The sequence below is a fragment of the Melanerpes formicivorus genome, unplaced genomic scaffold (genome assembly GCF_026170545.1).
Source record: "Melanerpes formicivorus ecotype bairdi unplaced genomic scaffold, bMelFor1.0.p_v2 SCAF_8, whole genome shotgun sequence".
NCBI classification, from domain to species: Eukaryota; Metazoa; Chordata; class Aves; order Piciformes; family Picidae; genus Melanerpes; species Melanerpes formicivorus.
Window position 1 is genome coordinate 17,440,614 of NW_027142360.1, and position 19,585 is coordinate 17,460,198.

Here is a 19,585-nt window from a genome sequence, read left to right on the forward strand (position 1 = left end):
GGAGAAAAAAAGGAGAGTGTGCAAATGCCAGAGCCATCATTGTTCAACACGTACTTCTTATTGATTCTGGACAAAAATAAACACTCATAAAAAAAAATCCACAATCTTCTTTTGTTACCCATCTGTTGTTAACATTTCAGAACGTTGTAACCCTGCTGGTTCTTAAGAGCTAGGAACTATTTTATTGGGGAGCTAAAGAAAGGTATGTGAAAGGGCCCAAAGATGAAAAAAAGACCCTGTAGGGGTCCCTGGAGGGAAAATAATTTTCCCTTCTTAATTCCTTGACTTTGACATGAAAAGGCACAGGTTTCTTTTGGCCTGCACCATCACCACTACTTCAGCAAAGCAGATACAAACTGCCTCAAATCTGCACATTGCTCACACAGATAGTAACAGCTGCACCAGGTGCAACAGCATGAAGGCAACATGTTATTACTTCTTGCTCCCTGGTGGTTCATTAAAAACAAAAATAAAATAAAATCTCACAAGAGCACACAGGAAACAGGAGTACTTTTCCACAGGGCCATGTTCAGAATGACCCAAGCTCCTGCTGGCCTAGACTGAAGGACATGAATTTTAACTCCCTCATGCTGCATTCTAATTACTGTATGGGGACTTCAACATCTGTTTCCTTTTCTCTGTGTTTCCCTCAGTATTGGGTGTTACTGCAGTGCAGCCTGCAGGGAGACCTGCTGGCATTATGTTAGTCTGTTAATTTTCTATAGAAGAGCACTGAAGCATTTGTTCAGACAACAAGTTCAATCTCTCATACTCAGTGAATACATGAACAAGCAAAGATCTTGCTCCTCTGACATTGAATCAGCCTTCTCAAATTTCTTGGGTCAGCTGTAAAGAAAGAGCTCTCCTTCTAGTGAGCAGGTTTTGTTGTTGGTCTCCAAACAGTTAAAATATAAGGGGGAAAAAAAAACCCAGTACTTGCTTATACCAAGACAGGAAAACCACTGAATTAAAAACTTCCACTTGACTTTGAAAGACAGGAAATGGCTGGCATTGGGAATGCAGCAGGTAAAGGAGGAGAAAGCCAGAGGATATCTGTAGAAAACCAGCTATTCCCCAGGCACTTCTCCTTCAGCTGCATCTTCTTTCAGGGGAAGGAGTTCCAGCCTGCCTCCACTGTTGTAAGCCCTTCATACACTTTTCAAACACCCACCCCAGTTTCCTACTTCCTGCCCCTTTTGACACTGCTATAAATATCCTGCCTGCCTTTCATAGGTCTAGAGAAATGCGCATTTCAGATTAAAGGGGACTGAGGTGACAGTATGAAACAGCCTTTAGACCAGCCCTTGTGAAGTGCACAACTGCTAGATCCTCTGCTTTAACTTTTGAAGTGTGAGGTTGCTGGGTCTCCTGCCTTTAATTTCCCTGGCAAAATGGAGTCCTTTAAGAGTGAAACAGTCTCCTTGTTTAGCATACTCATCTCTGGGCTAGAATACATGGGCCTGTTTCTAAGTAAATGATTTCCTCAAATAAATAATATACTGTACAGGGCACAGAGCAAAAAGCTGAAAAATTTCTGGTATTTGGGAGAAGGGAGGGTGGGGAAAAGAGGTTTAAGAAGGAACAGGAGACACTAGTTGAAGGACAACACTGCATGGAAAAGTATAGCACTTGCAATAATGAGTTTCTTAAATGCAGAGAAGAGAATCAGTCCGAGAGGAAATAAAATGAAGTGACCCCTGGGGCATTTAAGGAGCCATCGTGCACAGTGCTTCAATAGACACAAAATACAGGTCCCTCCCTTAGCATCCTACAGGCAAAAATCACAAACCCAGAGAAGTGTGGGAAGAAAAGAGCAGCAGTTCCTGCACAAGAACCTCAGTATTGCAAAGGATTCTGCTGGGGGTAAGGGCTGAATGATTTCTAAAGCCCTTTTTTTCCCACATCTAAATATGAGAAGAGCAGCACCTGTCCCTGTTTTGTCTGTTTGATTGGTATTTTGTTGTTTTGTTTGTTTTTACCAAGGAGGTAGAGGATTAAGGATTTAGTTGGTTATTTCCTTAGAGGATCAAGATGAAAAAGAGACTTCAATGTCCGTTTCCATCTTTTCTAAAGACAATATATTTTCAAGAGAATTAAGCAGCTGTCCTGCTTTTTCCTGCCACCGTGTAACAGTTTGCAGCTTCACAGAGAAGTACAGAAATAGACGATTCTACAATATCAGAGAGAATTCCTGGGTGTCACCTCAAGAGACACCAAATTATCATAGGAAGGTTTTAATGGAATAGTATCCATTCAGAGAGAAGATTGACTAGACCTGGTGGCAAGTAGCCAATGACCCTTATCAGTATGTTGCCTTTAACACCTTTACTTTGGAACAAGCACCCTGCAGCAGAACCTCTGATAGAGAGTTATGTGCATCATCCAGCTAGGCTGGAGTACTGGTGCTAATAAAATATACCTCCCAGAAGCCTGATGTAGGATAGTCTTACTTTCCCTTAGCCCCCTTCTGTGGCTGTCATCCTAATTCTTTGTAGTTAGAGATTGATTCAGACTCTGCAGTTTAAAGTTCTTTCCAAAACTCTTTAAAGGCATTTGTTATTTTAACTCTGGAGTCTATTTTTGTTATCAGTATGAATGTCTCATCTACCTCCCACATGCATTCTAAATTGCAGCTATCTTTTGAGTTTCCCAGTGTGTTCTCCTTTGCTCTTTTTCTGTTTAGCTAGGAGGCCAACAGGATGGGAATCATATATTTACTTACATTTTATTCTGAGAGATCTCCTGACACCAAATAATTATGGGACTATAAAGCTAGGACTAATAAATCCTTGTGCTGTAGAGGAATCCTTGTGTTGTACGATTTAGCAGGAGCCTGCTGGAGTAGCACAGCCAACTTAATTCCAAGGAGACTTGTCATTTCCAACTGACTGACACTTTAAAAAGAGCAGCAAGCCAAGTGGGAAGCAGGTCCTTACTGGCCATTATTCCAGTGGAATATTTAAACTAGTTGAAGAAGTAGTGGAGATTAAATGAAGCGGACAGCACCTGTGTATTTGGCTGGATGGGAAACAAAGCTTTCACTAGTACCGGAAAGTTTTCAGGCCAATAGGTTCCTTCCTGTCAGTGCAAGATCTCATGTTTGTTTCTGAACATCCTTCTCTTATACCAATTTCCTCCAGTACTAATGGATTTTGGAAGAAGTAGCGTAAAGGAAAGCACTGGGTCTTTCTTTCCCTCCTGTCTCAGAGACTGTTTTCCTGTTTGTCTTTCGTGCAGTATGGAAGCTTGGGCCATTGATGTAAACTCTGACGTTCAGAGTCCCCTCTCCTGAATTTGACAGCATTGTCTGCACACATCCTGAGCAGGCTGCCTTTTTGACAGAAGGACAGGAGAGGGAGCAGATCAGGATCCTAGGATGATGTTGTCTTAGCACACCTGGGACCTCACATTTTTCTCCTGGCTCTGTATTTGTTCATCAAGCCATCAGCAGTTCGGCACATGGCAGGGTTCCTTCCAGCATATATTCCCCAATACATGCATGTGGACCAAGAGGGCAGAATCAGCCAAAGTTGTTGTGAAATATTATTGTGGTGTTTCTTTGAGGCAGCACCACCAGGTTACACTCTTAAAAAAATATAGAAAAGGCATGTTTTATTAAAAAAAACCCCAACAACCCAAAGCCCCATTGGGAAGGAAGAATTCAGATGAGTTTTCTGAGAGAAACTGCTTAGTCCACCTTAACTTCCTTCTCTGATGAAATACATCAGAGCTCACAGCACCTGTCTTGGACAATTAAAACCAAAATGTTGATGCATGTTGTTTCTCCACTGAATTTTGGAGTATATCTCTTTATTCTGTTTTTTCCTCATGAGCACGTACCTGCTAAGGTTGCTGCAACAGTGGCAGCATCATAAAAGTACTGAGAATCAGCACCAACAGTGCTATAATGGTTAAAATAAAATATTATTATAAATAATAATGATAATAATAATAATAAAATAAAATATTATTATAAAACCCCCAAGTATTCCCAGAGCAATTCCCCTTGACAAAGACTAAACACTGAATGGAGCTGTGCACTCTAGCTAGCCACATATTTGCCTGCCAATTTAATAGCAACAGCGAGTAGGATCTGTGTTCCTTTCACACAGGAAAAAGCACAACATTTTGCTGAGATTTCATTATAATGATGCTGGTTTCAGTCCCATTTTGGTTTTAGAGTGTGTTGGATGCAAAGCTGCAGCTGACAGGACCAGGCAATGCCAGTCTGCTGTCTGCAAAAGCAGTAATACTAAAGCTATTCAAGGCTGTATTTCTTCCCTGCCCTGTTTGGAAGGTGGCAGGGGAATCCTTACTTGTCTTGATGCATTTTCACTCTAGTCCCTTACCAGAATATGTTACTGCAAGCTGTGGCAATAAAAATGTAATCTGTGGCTGTTTTGCATAGTTGGATGACTCCTTGTTGTTTTTGTTTTTAAGCCAACTGGTGACTCCGAGGCTAGCATTGCTCCAAACCTTATTATTAGCAGTCCTTGGCACTTTAGAGGTTTTCTCTTTTCATTATTATTCATACATGCACATTGTTGGATTTGCTAAAACAAACTTGTGCTTTCTCAGCTTCCTTGGTTGCAGAAGGAAGCAGTGGAAAGCAGTGGTGTGCACCAATAGGCTGGTTTTGTTAGCTGGGTTCTGCTTGTCCCACGGGATATTAGGGGCGGACATGAAATTGTACATTGGTAAGCCACACCTCTGATTTTTCTCAGGGGAAAGAAGCCATGTAACTATTCTTAGTTGGTGTATGAAGTGTGAAATTAAGCAGTTCCAAGGGGATGAACAACTGCTATTCAGAGGGAGTGCCTTTGTCCTATCTCCTCAGAGTTACAACAGTTCAGTGTTCTTGACTCAAAGTGTTTTCCCTTGGGGTAGTGGAAAATCAGAGCCGAGCAAGGCTACTAAAAATCCAGCCTTAGACGTGTGCCTCGTGTGCGTGTGTGTACATCTTACAGTTCAGTGATGACCCTAATGACTTCTTGAACTTTTAATGACAATGCAGCTGTCTGTTCATGGTGCTAATTAACCCAAAAGCTGATCCCTCCCTCCCCCTCGTTATCCATTCTGTGAATGAGATGTGAAAACAAGACGACGACTTTTCCCGTGCCCTCAGGCCTGTCTGAGCCTGGCAGCAGTGACCCTGCTTGAGCAGAACTGAAAGAGCTGCTGCGCAGTGGCCCATACTCCTTTTTAATGGGTTATTAAAATTCCACCTTCTTCCCTTCCCTCCAGTTCTCTTACAGTTTGGAGCAAAGGCACTTAGGGGAAAACAGCTGCAGGGATAACTTTCTTTTGGAAAGGCAGAGACAGCTGTTCAGTTCGTAAGTCAAGGGATTCCACCACTATTTAATTTGTGCCTGATCCTGCTCCAGTTAAAATTAGTGGAGAGATTCCCACCGGGTTCAACAGGCAGTTGAAGGAAGCTGCTTCAGGAAGCAGCCTGCAATCAAACAATACTGCTTCAAAATGTTGGAGAATAGGAAGGCATTTGTCACAGAGTTGACTTGCTGACTTGCCTGGAGTCTCAAAGTACGAGCACTCAGCAGGCCAATGTTTTACTTGAGGAACAAGTTGAATGTGTGGTATGCTAGGCTGCTTTTAAAGATAGCTCTAGTATGTCTATGATCATTTACAGTTTGCAGTGCTGACAGACTTTTATTGGCATAGTGAATTAATGGTCTGATCTCTGCTGTTGAATGCTTATTTTCATTTAGATACTGTTTGAAATCACAGGGGATAATGGCTCACTTCTTGAAATGATGCCAGTTCTCAGCACCTACAGCTCTCATTGGTGTGAAATTTACTTGCTTCTGAAAAATGAAGGGAAAAAAATTAATTTAGTATTGCTTATGTAATTAGAGCTCTAATTTACCCAGAGGGATCTAGAAACTTTCTGGAGAAGGTCAGAATTGTTGTTCCATGAAAGAGTTTGAGTTTTGAAACAGTGCAAATGTATTCAATCTGAAATGTGAGGTAAAGTGAAAGTATCTTTAGCATGAAAATGAAAGTCTTTAGCATGTAGTTTCTGGGGAAAAAAAATAGTGATTCTGATGCATCTAAATCTAATGTTTTGAAGGATTAATTAAAAATGTCCCTTTTGAACATATATACCAACATTCAGAGTTCAAGTGCAGTTGAAGAGAAATGCTGATTCTGGATGACAATTAGCTTCAGCTTTTCTGAGAGAAAAAATAAAAACCAATTTGATGCTTTCCTTAAAAAACTTTGTTGACTTAAGTAAAGCCACTTTTGCTGACAAGAGGAAGTATTGCCAGAAACATTTCTACCAGTCCTATCCCTGACAGCCTTCCAACAGTATCACAGAATCACCAAGGTTGGAAGAGACCCCAAAGATCATCAAGTCCAACCTGTCACCACAGACCTCATGACTAAACCATGGCACCAAGTGCCATGTCTGATCTCCTCTTGAACACCTCCAGGGACGGTGACTCCACCCCCCCACCCCCCCACCCCCCCCCCCCCGCCGGGTAGCCCATTCCAATGGCGAATGACTCTCTCAGTGAAGAACTTTCTCCTCACCTCCAGCCTAAACTTCCCCTGGCACAGCTTGAGACTGTGTCCTCTTGTTCTGGTGCTGGTTGCCTGGGAGAAGAGACCAACCCCCTCCTGGCTACAACCACCCTTCAGGTAGTTGTAGACAGCAATAAGGTCTCCCCTGAGCCTCCTCTTCTCCAGGCTAAACAATCCCAGAACTTCTGAACTTCAGTAACTTCTGAAAGTGCTGATTTTGATCAGGTTACACACTTCCTCTCATGTTGGGAGAGGTTCCAGTTCATTAGTTCTCTGGAGTTTACAGTTAGCTTTTCCTGAATGCTGAGATATCCCTTTAAAACAGAAATCTCCATACCCTTCCTTTGCTCCAGTCCTTGACAAGGGGCAGTTCTCGAGTTTTCTGCATTAATAAACAAACAAGTTTGTGGTCATGCTGTTACTACTGGACTGTGACGAGGTATTTCCCCTTGTGTTTCTTTTAGTTCCTTCCCTGTCAATGTTTAAACATGCTTTCACCTGTGTTCCAGGTATGAGCTGAACTGGAGCCTTATAAAGATGTCTCCTGAGCCGGGGGCGGGCAGTTCATTGCTTTCCTGAAATAGTCTGTTAGAGCAATATTTCAGGACACCTAGACAGGCAAGAAGCAGTCAGGCTTGGTGTATGCCCTGGAAATGATCATCCTTGTCTGTGAACATTCAGCAGTGCAGTGTCCAGAGAGTTGTTGCCTCCTAAACAGTTACTGGGCCTTAGAGCATTCAGAAACCACAATCACCATGCCAGGGTGCTGTGAAATTGCAATCCAGCCATAAGGTGTGAACTTTTGCATGGTTTACTGTTATTTCTTCCCCCCCCCCCCGCCCCTTTTTTTTCTTTTTGTCTAAGAGGTGATACTAGAAAGCACGCTTACTGTCTACAAATTGGAATTTTATGGAAGTTTTTGGTAATAACTCTTCATGAAGCTCTCAAGCTCCAGTGGCACAGCTGAGCTGACTGGTAGGTTCACTTGGAGTATATCTCTAGAAGTTTTATATGGTCAGATTTGAGCACTTCCATACACAACTCACTGATGTGTGTATTAGTCTTGGATTTGTATAAATGTCTGTTGTACAAATGAAAGTTGACAACTGGGGCCCTGTCAATTTAGTGTATTCCCTGTGAGTACAGAAGTCTAGCTAAGAGTCCTATCTAATTAATCCTTCATTGGGAGCACCAGGATGCAGATGAATATCAAAGTCATGACACACAACTTCTGGAAATCTCTTCTGATTATGGCCTATGGGCTGCTCATGAACATGAGATTCTGATGAAGTTTGTATGAAGGAAGTTTATGTAATAGAATGGTAACAAGATGGTGACATTTTTTCTCTCTCCATTGAAGTTTTTATGAAACAACTTTGGCTAGTCTGTCAGCAGGACAGTCAGGGTCTGAGAATTGTTTTGAAGAACAAAGGTAACTGGCTGGTGTCTGCCTACCCTTTCTGCTGTCAGTTCTCTGTGTCATTGCACAGGGACAATCCCGTGTCTTCAGAGCCAAAGGATGTACAATGTGCAGTGTTTGTGTTACTCATGTAAAGAATTGTCACTGATAGATGTTCTTAGACTCCCAGGTCCTCTCATGTCCTGTTTTTGGCTGGGATGGAGTTAATTATCTTCTTAGTAGATGGTATAGTGCTGTGTTGTGGATTTAGAAGGAGAATGTTGATAACACACAGATATTGTTCACACTCAGTCAGGGGCTTTTCAGCTTCAGGTACCACTCCATCAGTGAATAGATTGAGGGCTACCCTGAGACCTGGGAGGAGACACAACAAGGACAGCTGATCCAAACTATCCAAAGGGATATTCTGTACCATGCAACATCATGCTTAGAATATGACCGAAGGTGAAAGCTGGCTTGGGAGCTGTTACTCAGGAACTGGCTGTGCATTTGTTGGTGGGTGCTGAGCAATTGCATGTAATAATTATTATCATTATTATTTTCTCTTCCTTTTCCATCCTACTAAACTGTCTTTGTCTCAACTCATGGATTTCTCGCCCTCCCCCCCCCCCCCCCCCCATTTCTCTCTGCATCCCACTGGGGGTGGTGGGGAGTGAGCAAGCAGCTCTGTGGTGTTTAGCTGCCTGCCAGATTAAACTATGACATCTCATTGCCTATCTCATGGAGTGTCTCTTCACACTCTTCACACTTTTTACCTTACTCCCACAAGTCTTTCTAGTCTTTGATATCCCTTTGAACATCCAAAATGAAGGATGATGTTTTGGAACACAGTTATTACAGAGTACTACATGACAACCTGTAAAGTTCTGGATAGACGGGCAAATAGGTCAGTGTGAAGTTTGTCCTGGTAGTGTCCTGACCTTGACTGGTAGTTTGACTAATAACTGTGGTACATGAAGCTGATGCAAGACTCTTGGAGGGTTTCTATTTACTTTAATGAACACTGAATCAGAATCTGAGTGCTACACCTAAGTCTTTATATGGTGCTCAGAGTAAATTCCTGTAGCCAGCCTCAGCTACATAGTGTTAATGACTGTGGTTACATAGTAGACATCAATAAAATTGGCAATTAGTAAATTCCTTTTGTGTGATGGTAAGTCAGAGCTGTGTTATGAAGATGTCCACTGTATGTGAACAGTCTGCAGAGGCTGGTAGCTTCTGAATAACTTCTAGTAGTTCAGGAATGATGGGCAAAGGTACTAGCTTCTCACAGAAGACGCTGGTTGAATGCAGGTTTAATTACGGAGTCTGACAGGCCTAATACTAGGTCTTGTCTGGTGCAGCATAGACAGAAACAGCAGAGCAGCACATATAGGCCTGACCTAGTTATATATGTATACATCTTTGGTGTGGACAGCTGCTTAGCCTATCAGTTGAATGCAAGTTTTCTAATGGAGGAAGGAATTTGCAGGCCCACCCAGTACCCGTGAAATCTATACATGTTCCCAAACAGTTCTTCCTCTCTAGCTCCTACGTGCAAATTTGAGTGTAAACCATGTGATCGGTGGAGTGCAGCTTCCCTGCAGAATGCTGGCACTTGTCCCAGCTGGGTGAGGTGCTGAAGCAAGGAGAGTCCTCTGAAATAAGTTGCTGAAGCAGGGAGTGTCCAGGCCTGTGGCTTTTGATACTCCCTGTTTTGACATGGGCTGTCAGAGCTGCCCTATTTCTAATGTACAGAAGGAAATTGCTTTCAGATGTTCTCTTTTAGCAGGACCCTCCTTCCTCCTCCTGTTGGACCGTTTGGATGTGAGCTGTTGGTGTGTTCATGAATTGCGACTAATAAACAGGCAGATCTGGCTGAAGAATTTTCTGTTGCCTCTTTGAAAAATACAGTGATGAATTTATTATGCTTGTTAACTCTGGATATCCCACAGGGAAAATGTAGCACTGAGGAGCAAAGCTATGCCTGTTCTGTGCATCTGGCTTTGCAGATATCTCCCTGTTCTGTGAAATGTGACGTAGCCATGTGATGTCCATGTTCAAGCCCTGGACATTTGCTGTATATGTGTTTGAGCATCTTTCCCTCCTTCCTCTTTCCTTCCTTCCTCTTGTGATGTATGTGAGCATTGTCTTGGCTGCTTGGTGAAGATATCTGGTTCTCAGAATAAAACCACTATCAAGCTGCAACACCACAGTTTGCAGAGGGCATGACCATATCCCAGCAGAGCAACTTATCTACAGCTTTGCAGGCTAAGGACTTTTCTTTCTCAGCAAAATTGAAACTTGGGAAATTTGCAGTCAGAAAGAAAAAAAAATCAAACAAAAGGATGTATCTACACTGCCTCTTCAGCCTCAAATCTCATCATTGTGTGTACCCATTTTGATGTTGCTTTTACACATGCATCATTTGAATACTTGCAGCAACAGACATATGAGGATTGTATATTACTCTTGCTCAGGATCAACAGGGCTTTGGTCTTTAATCAGTGCCCATGACCTCAAGGAGTAGAAGGTTGCCCCAAGTGAATCAGAATGGGATTTCTGTGATTGTAGTAGGTTCCTTAAAATACCACTTGATCCATTTTAATCAGTTTACTTGTTCTTGTAGTTTATGATGATGATCTGTGGAAACAGAACATCAGCCTCACTTGCAACTGGAGATCATGAAATCACAGGCAAAGGACATGTTTTCTCCTTGCAGAGGCTGCTCTCCTAACTGTACTTCTTTAGGCAATCCATCTCTTCATTTTATGCTCCAATTTACTTGCCATGGTACTGCTCACTTGATGGTTTGGGAAATGATCAATGCCAGATGCACATTCCTTTCAGGCAGTAAATGCTCCTGCAGCAGTAAGTCACGTGCATGAGCTCCTTGTTTCATTAAAATCGCATATGGTTTCCATTTGCCCCTAATTGATCTCACTTCAGCTCTGCCATAGTCTCCCAAGTGGAATGCTTAGACCTGTGGCTCTTTCAAACAATTCCAAACAGCAGTGATAAACCAGAGCCTTCACTCTGTCAGCCTGGCTTCCCCTTGTCCTATATGTACTGGGTCTAGAAGTACTTGATCTTGGAAGTGAGGACTGAGTTAAATCTTATTGCACAAATCTCATGCAGTCCAAAAGAAAGTGAAAAAGGTGTTTTGAGCTGAGCATTGTCTGACCAGCTTTGAGTCATATGCTTGTTATTTTTATCCACTGTTGTAAGCTGGCTTTTGAAATGCTTTTGTGTGTTGGTTTTGACAACCATCTTTCCAGCACTCCTAACCTTGGCTGAAAGCAATTCCTTCTTTGGCAGTTGTCGGGCAAAATGCACTCTGCTGAGAACATCCCTTTGAGAGAGGTGCAAGGTATCTCTCTGCTGCACTCTGTTCATGAGGCACTCCCTTGCCCTGCCTCCACTTGCATCACTTTCCTTTCCTTTCCAGTGAAACTTACCTACCACCTTTTGCCTTTAGCCTTAATTGAACTTTCAGTAACTAGTTACAAATTATTTAGGTGGAAATTAAAAAAAGCCAACAAAGGCTCCCAGAAAGGAGCCAGAAATGGCTGGTTGGCAGGAATGGCATTGGTTTCTCTTATTTTACCAGAGGTTTCTCACAGCAGTAGGCTCAATCATTATGTAGTCTGCAAAGCCTCTGCTTGCTTCCATCTGTAGCAAACCTGGAATGTTTTGTTGATGTAAGCTGTGAGACTAACTTAGCGATGTGTGATCTCCTGTGACTCAACTCATCTGTGCCTGTTGTAGCTAATCTCTTGGGCCTACTTGGCTTCCCTGAGTTTAGTAGGTGTAATGGCTTGTAACAGCAGACTTGTATTTTTTTCCTCTTTAGCTTCTCTATGTTTATCACAAGGTAATTCCTGAAGCTAGTTTCCCTTAGCACGAAACATACTATCTACACATGGGTGTGAAAGGTTCTACTTGTAAATGCATATAAATGCATTTTAGATTCTCCTTTCTTCTTCCTTCTGTCAGTCTTTTCCCTCCATCCTCCAACAGACTGTGTATGATGGCAAAGCGCTGGAGTCAACATCGGGGATTAGATTCAGGCACAGTGCTGGGCAACTGAAGAGTCTTCAACCAAACTGCATGTGGGAACTTGAATGAAATGTCTGGCAGAGAATTTCCAAGTTTCTTATCTAACAGTGACCTCTCCTTTCTCTCTGATTCTAATGTATTTCAAATGGAGTTTAGACTTCCACAGGGTGAGAAGCATCATATGGGGAGGAAGAAAAATGCTTGTTCCTGCTGTCATCAGAAAAAAAATCATAGAATCATAAAATCAATGAGGTTGGAAAAGACCTCAAAGATCATCAAGTCCAACCTGTCACCCAACACCTCATGACTACTAATCCATGGCTTCAAGTGCCACATCCAATCCCTTTTTAAACACCTCCGAGAATGGTGACTCCACCACTTCCCTGGGCAGCCCATTCCAATGGCCAACAACTCTTTCTGTGAAGAACTTTCTCCTCACCTCAAGCCTAAACTTCCCTTGGTGCAGTTAATAACCTGCAGGTGAAATGCCAAGCCCAAACCAATGTCTCCGTGTTTTATGCAACCTTGTATCTATAATTTGTGGTCTTGCTGAGGGTATTCATTTTTTACTTTTCAAAATGATGTGAGGTCTGATGCAATCATAGTTTTGTATGAAACAGCTGTATCACTCCTTATTTTGCAGTGTTGGAAGTCAAGCATTAGAGAGTGTTGTGCAGACTTGTCAGTGGCAAGGAAATCTGCAGGGATAGGGAACCTGGTTAATCTTTAGCAAGTGATCTACTGTTATACCACAGACAGGGAATGGTTTTTGGACCTATAAAACAAAGGCCAAAAGTAAGCGTCATAGTTCTGGATGGAAAATTAGCAGGAAAGATACTTGGGTGCCTTGCTGCCTTGTTTTTAGACTTTGATTTTTAGTCAAACTGTTGTATCAGGCTTGCTGGAGTAAGCACAAGGCCTTTCCATTGTGATGTTTGTGGCAACTGACTGATGGGTGTCAAGAAGGTGACCTTTCTGAAAGTGCTCTGAGGAGCACTGACTAAAAAGGCAAGAGGTCAAGATTTGGACTGCCAATAACGGAAGCTAGCTTGTTGGTGAGGGTAAGGAGATGAAGGGAACCAGCAGTGAACGCCTTGCTTCACCATCATTTTTGCTTCCTTGATGAGGTTCTCTAGTGATGCTGTCTAATAGCACAGCTGTATTTGACTTCTTGCAACACAAAGCAAAAGAAATTTGTTTTCTCTTGTGGCTTTGGCTGGAGGTCATGATAGAATGGGGAGAAAGCTCATGTGTTTATTGTGCTTTGCAAGAAGCTTTCAAATTGAATACTCTAATTTGTATAATAATTTGGTTATGTTAGTGGAGGTGACTTTCAGTACAGGTGGATAATCAAACAGACTGAAGACTTGTATCTGTTTTTCACCCTCTTCATGAATCCTTTGCTGTCATCACTATTTCCCTTTCTGTTCTGTTTTGCTCTGGAAGTGGGGCAGTGGGTGAGAGACTGTTTCTTGTCCCCCTTCCAAAGCAAGCCCCACCCACTTGCTGCTCATACAACTCTACAGCCACCAGGCAATTTAATAGAGCTTTCCAAGAGGCCAGACTTCCAGTCCAAAGGACATAATCCAGTTGTAGTTATGGCCCTTGGTTTTTAGGGAGGCTGAGAGCATTGCTAATAGTGGCTAACAGATCAGCTAAGGAAGTGGGAAAAGGAATGAGAGTGAGCAAGTTATGTCTTTTTTCCAGCACCATTAGCACCAATGCTTGAAAATCTGTGTGCAAAAGCAACCTGCCTTGACAAGGTTAGGATATGCCCCTGGAAATGCTAGAATAAACTGGTACCTCAATGGTCCGTCTGGTGTGCTTAGGAGTCTTGAACATAACTGCTGTCTTAGTCCTGTGTGATGTGAGCCCTCCAGCATGTACCAGCACAGTAAGGAGATTTTGTGACAGGCTGAATGAGAAAGCTGCTAGCAAAGTTGGTAAACATTAAGCTGCCCTTGGAAGTAAGCCCTTGTATAGTCTTTGGATGAATAAAATGTCAGCCATCCTTGGCATGTCCCATGTTTAGTGTCAAGGCAGTGTGTCCAAGTGTGTACCATTGTAGTGGGGGTTGGTTTTGCTGTCCAGTTCTTGGTGTAGTTAGTGGCCTTAGGATAGAAGGAGCCTTTCTTCAGCTTCCTGGTCACTTTGCTGCTCCCCACATATTTTATTTTGCTGCTATTTGGGTATCAAAGAATGGACTGGGCCAATAATTTGTCCCCTGTGTCCCCCTGTATCCTTCTCTTAAATGCAGTGAGTATACATCTAGGCCAAATTTCTCACTTAAAAGTACTTGTATTGCACACCAATAAAATAAATCCTTGAAGCAATGAGAAGTTTAGCACTTGTTGCTCTCCTCAGCCACTCATGATAATTTGTCCCAAGGGAAATGGCTTTGGAGAAAATGCTGGTGCCTAAAGAGGGTATGCCTCCACTTAACATGCTGTTTGTGGATGGCAGCCAGCCCACTTGCATGAAAGCATCTGATCCTCGTGGTGCAGTTGGACACACAACTGGGATTAGTGGTGTTAGCTTCTGCATGCACCACTGCCCTCTGGTTATCAGCAGGTGAGATTTGTGGTGGTGTCACCATCTAGTGGCTGGCCCCCATAAAGGACACCAGCTGAACCGAGCTAAGGCAGTTCATACCTTCACTTTTCAATTGGGAAGAAGCTGCTACACATGTAGTAGCAGGCGTGTTCCTGGATGAAGAGACTTGGTAGTTACAAGTCTTTTCACCATGTTGTTTTCTCAGCTTGGCAAATTCTTGTCATAACCTCACAGGTCCACTTCCCTCACGTTGGTCATGGCTTGTTTGTTTACACCTTGCCTCTCTTCTGCTATCTCAGCTATAAAGCCAGTGTTCTCTTCTACTCCATATCTTACCTTTAGGCCTTTTCTCCTTATGAATCATTAAGAAAATAACCGCACAGAGGGTAAAGGCTGGAGATAAAGAGTTCTTGAGTTACGTATGTATATATTTGGGCAAGTACAAGTGCACGTAGGACCTTCTCTTACACCCCTGCCCCTGCTGATTTGCTTGCCTTTGTAAGACCTCATCCAGTGATATTTGGAAAAGATGGAAGTGTTTTTGTGCAAATGTGTGTATCCATGCATATGCAGATGGTAGTACCATGCTAGAGATGCTAGTGAAATACAAAGCATTCGCTGCTTATGCTATATTAGTCCTGTAGCAAATCTGAGCCATCTTTGTTTTCCTGAGCACTAAGCCTGCTTATGTATAAAAAAGAAAAGCAAAAAACCAGGGGGTGAGGGTGCAAGAGAAAATAATGAAATTAATAATTTGTAAGTACCTTGCTGTTTTCTCCTCTTCAAATCATGGCATGGCTGCCATGCTTATCTTACCAAGATTTACATCCTCATCTAATTTAACTTTTCATAAATAATTACAAATCACTCATGAGACCTTGCCAACTGCTCCAGTCCCACAAAGTGACCTGACTTGAAACCCCAAAGTACTGAGAAACATTCATCTTGGAGTATTTTCATAGGCAATGCTTCAAAGGAATTGTGGTTTAAAAATATGCAGCTATTTTGGTGACCACTTGTGTGGGATAAAGTTTCCCATCAGTAATAGCAGGACTGTAATAGAGCTTCAGGGAGAAGGAAGGAGTTCAGGGGAGCAGTCGCAGCACCTTTTACCTCATTCTGCTGAAGCAATAGGAGTCCTCAGAAGTAAACAGTTGACTTTGTTTGCACAGATTGAATTTGCAGCAGAAATACTGTATATTTCTGATACTTTGCAGAGGGTGAAAAATTCCTTTGGTAGGTATACATGACCCCCACTCAGTTAGGAGCAATGTTCTTTATCTTCCGACTAGATGTGAAGAGTGGTCCAGCAGTACAGCTGGTGAGTGGCAGTTTGAAGGAGCAAAGATAGGAAGAGGGAAATGTGTGGCTGCAGATCTGCAGCTTGGAGCTGTATTCTGGGCAGACTCTCATGTGGAGGCCTAGAGTGATGAAACTGGACATGAAAGGACAACCTCTGAGCAGTTCTGTCCATCCAGCATTTCTCTCCAGTTAACCATATATATCTAATCCTCAAGGGGTGGGAGTTTAAACCTTACAAAATACAGGAGGTAGACTCAAGTTGGAGTATCCTCTGCTTCTTGGCTAACAGCTGGACTTTTCCTTTAATATGGGAATATTGAGGCAGGGTAGGTTCTTTGTTCATTCCCAGCTTTTTGGTAAAGGAAGAAACATACCTAGAAAGGATACTGTCTGGGTGATAATAGCAGCTTCTCTGAGGTACAGAGTACTTGGCCTATTTACAAAAAGCCTGAAGTGACAGCCCACACTATAGTTTCTCATGTTTTTTACTAGGTGAATTTCCAGGACAGTTATTACCTTATTTTGCTGGGAAACAATAATAGGAAAATACAGATCCTTCCACCTGCCTGTGAGAATAGCTTTAGTTGAAATTGTGATACTTTTATGTGCTGGTGTAGATATGCTCTTGGAATCTTTGGCCCTGTGGTGAAGCTGTTGATTAGTCTGTGAATCAAAGCTGGTTTCTTTCTGAAGTGGCTATGGTTCTCTAACTAGAAGTGAAAGGGCTGCCAAGCTAGCAGTAAAGCACATGAAGAAAATGGGCTCTTAGATTTTAGGGGGGTGCCTGACATCTGTTAAGCTGGGTTCTGCTTTGGAAACTCTAGTGTTTTGCAGTACTGCCTTTTAGTATATTTCTTACCATTGTCAATAAGATAGAAGATTTCATTGTTGATTTCAGATGTCTTGGGCAATCCACATTTTTCAGTTCATCAGATACACAACAGATGAAGATAAGCCTTTTGACACTGTGCTTCGGGCTGCAGCATTAGTGAAGTGCTCTGGAATTGATGAAGCCCTAAAGAAATTGACCCTTATGTAGTCTGTTTTTTATAACTGCACTGTTGGTTGTGGTGGCTGGGGCAACAAATGGAAGAGTTTAGTCCTCTAGGCCCTTCCTTCAAAGTCCAAACAATTTGTTAAATAGAAGTAATGCAATTACACTGGCTTTTACTGCCATTGGATAATAGAAGTTTAAAGCAAAATTAAGAATGGAGTTTTAGACTCAGTGAATGAAAGTTTTGTTGGTCCTTTGAATTGAAGCCAGCAGGACTGTCTTACCTAGGTTGAAAATTTATTTGACAAGTCTGGCTGAAGCACAGGGTATAAATCAGAGCAGAGTGAGTTTGTCTTCATTTCACACCATCCTTGTGGAAAAAACTCCAGGAACTCATGTGTGTAACCAGACCTGTCTCTTTCTTTAGATCTGTTCTTCAGATTATTCAGAAAGCTGGGACAAGGTTTTTGCCTTACTCATTTGGTCTAGGTAGTGAATAAAAACTCAGCCTCCACTTTTCCCCACTTCTTTCAGCGTTTGAAGCATACATGAGCTAAGAACCAACAAAGTACTTGTTGAATGTTTTATATACCTAGCAAGATGGATGCCTAAATTTTGTTGCTGTAATCCAAGTAACAACTCATTATGTTTTCCTGCTTGCAGAGGAGTCCCTCCACCTCTTTGTCTCTCCCTTCCGTGCCTTCCTGCTTTTTAATGAATTGTTTTCTGTGATGCATTTCTGTGATACATTCTGCAAAGCACAGATGCTACAGAAGGTTGCTGTGAAAGCAGTACTTCTGTCTTGCGCAGGGGGTTGCATCAGGGCTTTCATAGTCTCAGAGGAAATGATGTATGTGGTCTGTTTTAGTTGCTGGATTTCAGTAGTCTGGAACCACTGGGCCATATATTCAGCAGATGTGCACTGTTTGCTATGGTGCCCCAATACAAGTAGCTGATGTCCTCTCTTCCTCAAAAAAGGGGTGCCTGAGGGATTTATGTCAGTCGTGTTATATGTGCCTCCTTTGGATTCGCCATGGTTTAGTTAGTCATGAGCTGTTAGGTAACAGGTTGGACTTGATGATCTCTAAGGTCTTTTCCAACCTGGTTGATTCTATGATTCTACTGGAATAATTTGCATAGCTCTTGGAAAGGGAAGCTTGATGAATAAGATTTTAGGTAAGCTTTACACAGTTATATTGTAATTTTGATTGATGGAATTTCAAATTCCTTGGTTTATTTTTTATTGTGGCCCTGTTGTTTGTATGAGTGGCATTTTGGGGTACAAGATTTTCTAACAGTGATCCTTATTCTTCCCAGAAATGTTCTTCAATCTTATTTTCTGTAGCTCATGTGAAAATTTAAGCCACTTTGGTGCTTGATAATGCGATAGAATTGCTGTTGGAGAGTGGACTTTAAGTGAATAATGTCTGCCCTGGCACTAAGCTCTGCTCAGCAGGTGACACCAGACCTTTTTGAAAGATGAATGGTGGAATAATAGGGTTTTTTTTGTGTGGAATGTCCCGAAAGTAGGTGAGCAGGAGAACTCTTACATTAAGTACTGACTGCAAACCACTCATTAGATCTAGATGAGGGATCTCAAAATCCTTATCTATAGTGGCTTGGTCTCGTTTTGCAGTGCTGTGGTGTCGAGGGATCTGTCAGGCTGGACGCTGCATGCACACCTGCACACACAGACTCCTCTTAAGTATCCAGAAAGAAATAAAGAACAGTGTATGTAAGGTCTGATGGGTCAACTTTAGTTTGTCATCCAGGTGGTTTCTGGCTGGCCTGGCAGCTTTCCCTGTGGATTTGATGGTTGCTGAACAATCTGGTTTTGCACAGGAGCCGTTTGCTTAAGGTTGCCATTTGTTGGGAGTTTTGTGGTATCTGAAAGGTGACAGCTGTGATATGGAATATTCCAGTGTGCTGTACTGTGTTGCTGTGATTAGTGGGAAACAGAAGCTACACAATGGACACCCGAGGAACAACTTAAAAGTAGTATCCTATTGAACATCATTCCATGGCACCTGGTGCCATGGTCTAGTAGTCATGAGGTCTTGGGTGACAGGTTGGACTTGATGATCTTTGAGGTCTTTTCCAACCTTGTTGATTCTATAATTCTATATGTTGATAGCTAAGATGTTAAATACAAAAGTCAAGCCAACAGTTCGATGCAAATATTTTAACCTATCTTGGAACCAGCTATAGTCTGCTTTGCAGATTTTAGTGAGATTTCAACACAAATAATGCTTGGTCTTATTCTTCACGCAGAACTGGATTTCCTCTCAATAAATACTTGCTTTGGCATCCCATTTGGCATGCCTTCGGTAGGTGTGAGATTCAGTATACATTGAAAAGCAGGTTAGCCTGGAGTTCTGTTTTATTTCACAGAATAATTTACCTATGTGGGTTTTTGGTGTGTTGTTTTTTTTTTTTTTCAAGTGGAGAGCCTGGCCTCACTGTTGTGTAAAGTTGTTTACAGTTTGTTGTATTTTTCCTCTTTTCTGCCAGTGATCCGAGCTAAAGTTGTGGGGAAGAAGCTGATGAAAGATGGGCCCTTTGGAACGATGCGATACACAGTGAAGCAGATGAAGGTATGTTTGCAGACATCTCACACAGGCTTGCAGATATGGTAATGATCCTAATTAATGTGCAATAACAAACAGAGCTTGCCTAGTTTAGAATGCTAGCCCCTCAACTGTCTGTCTTGATCAGCCGGAATGGAAGGCGACCAG

At 42.3% G+C, this 19,585-nt stretch overlaps 2 protein-coding genes across 6 annotated transcripts in view; one reads left to right on the forward strand and one right to left on the reverse strand.

Moving 5' to 3' along the window:
- SYN3 (synapsin III) overlaps positions 1-19,585 on the reverse strand; it is a 261,375-nt gene that overhangs the window by 98,415 nt on the left and 143,375 nt on the right. The window lies entirely within an intron of this gene.
- Positions 1-19,585, forward strand: part of TIMP3 (TIMP metallopeptidase inhibitor 3) — a 41,090-nt gene that overhangs the window by 8,329 nt on the left and 13,176 nt on the right. Inside the window, exon 2 of the mRNA XM_068142336.1 lies at positions 19,362-19,444. Within this exon, the coding sequence (XP_067998437.1) occupies positions 19,362-19,444 (83 nt within the window). The remainder of the gene's footprint in view (positions 1-19,361; positions 19,445-19,585) is intronic.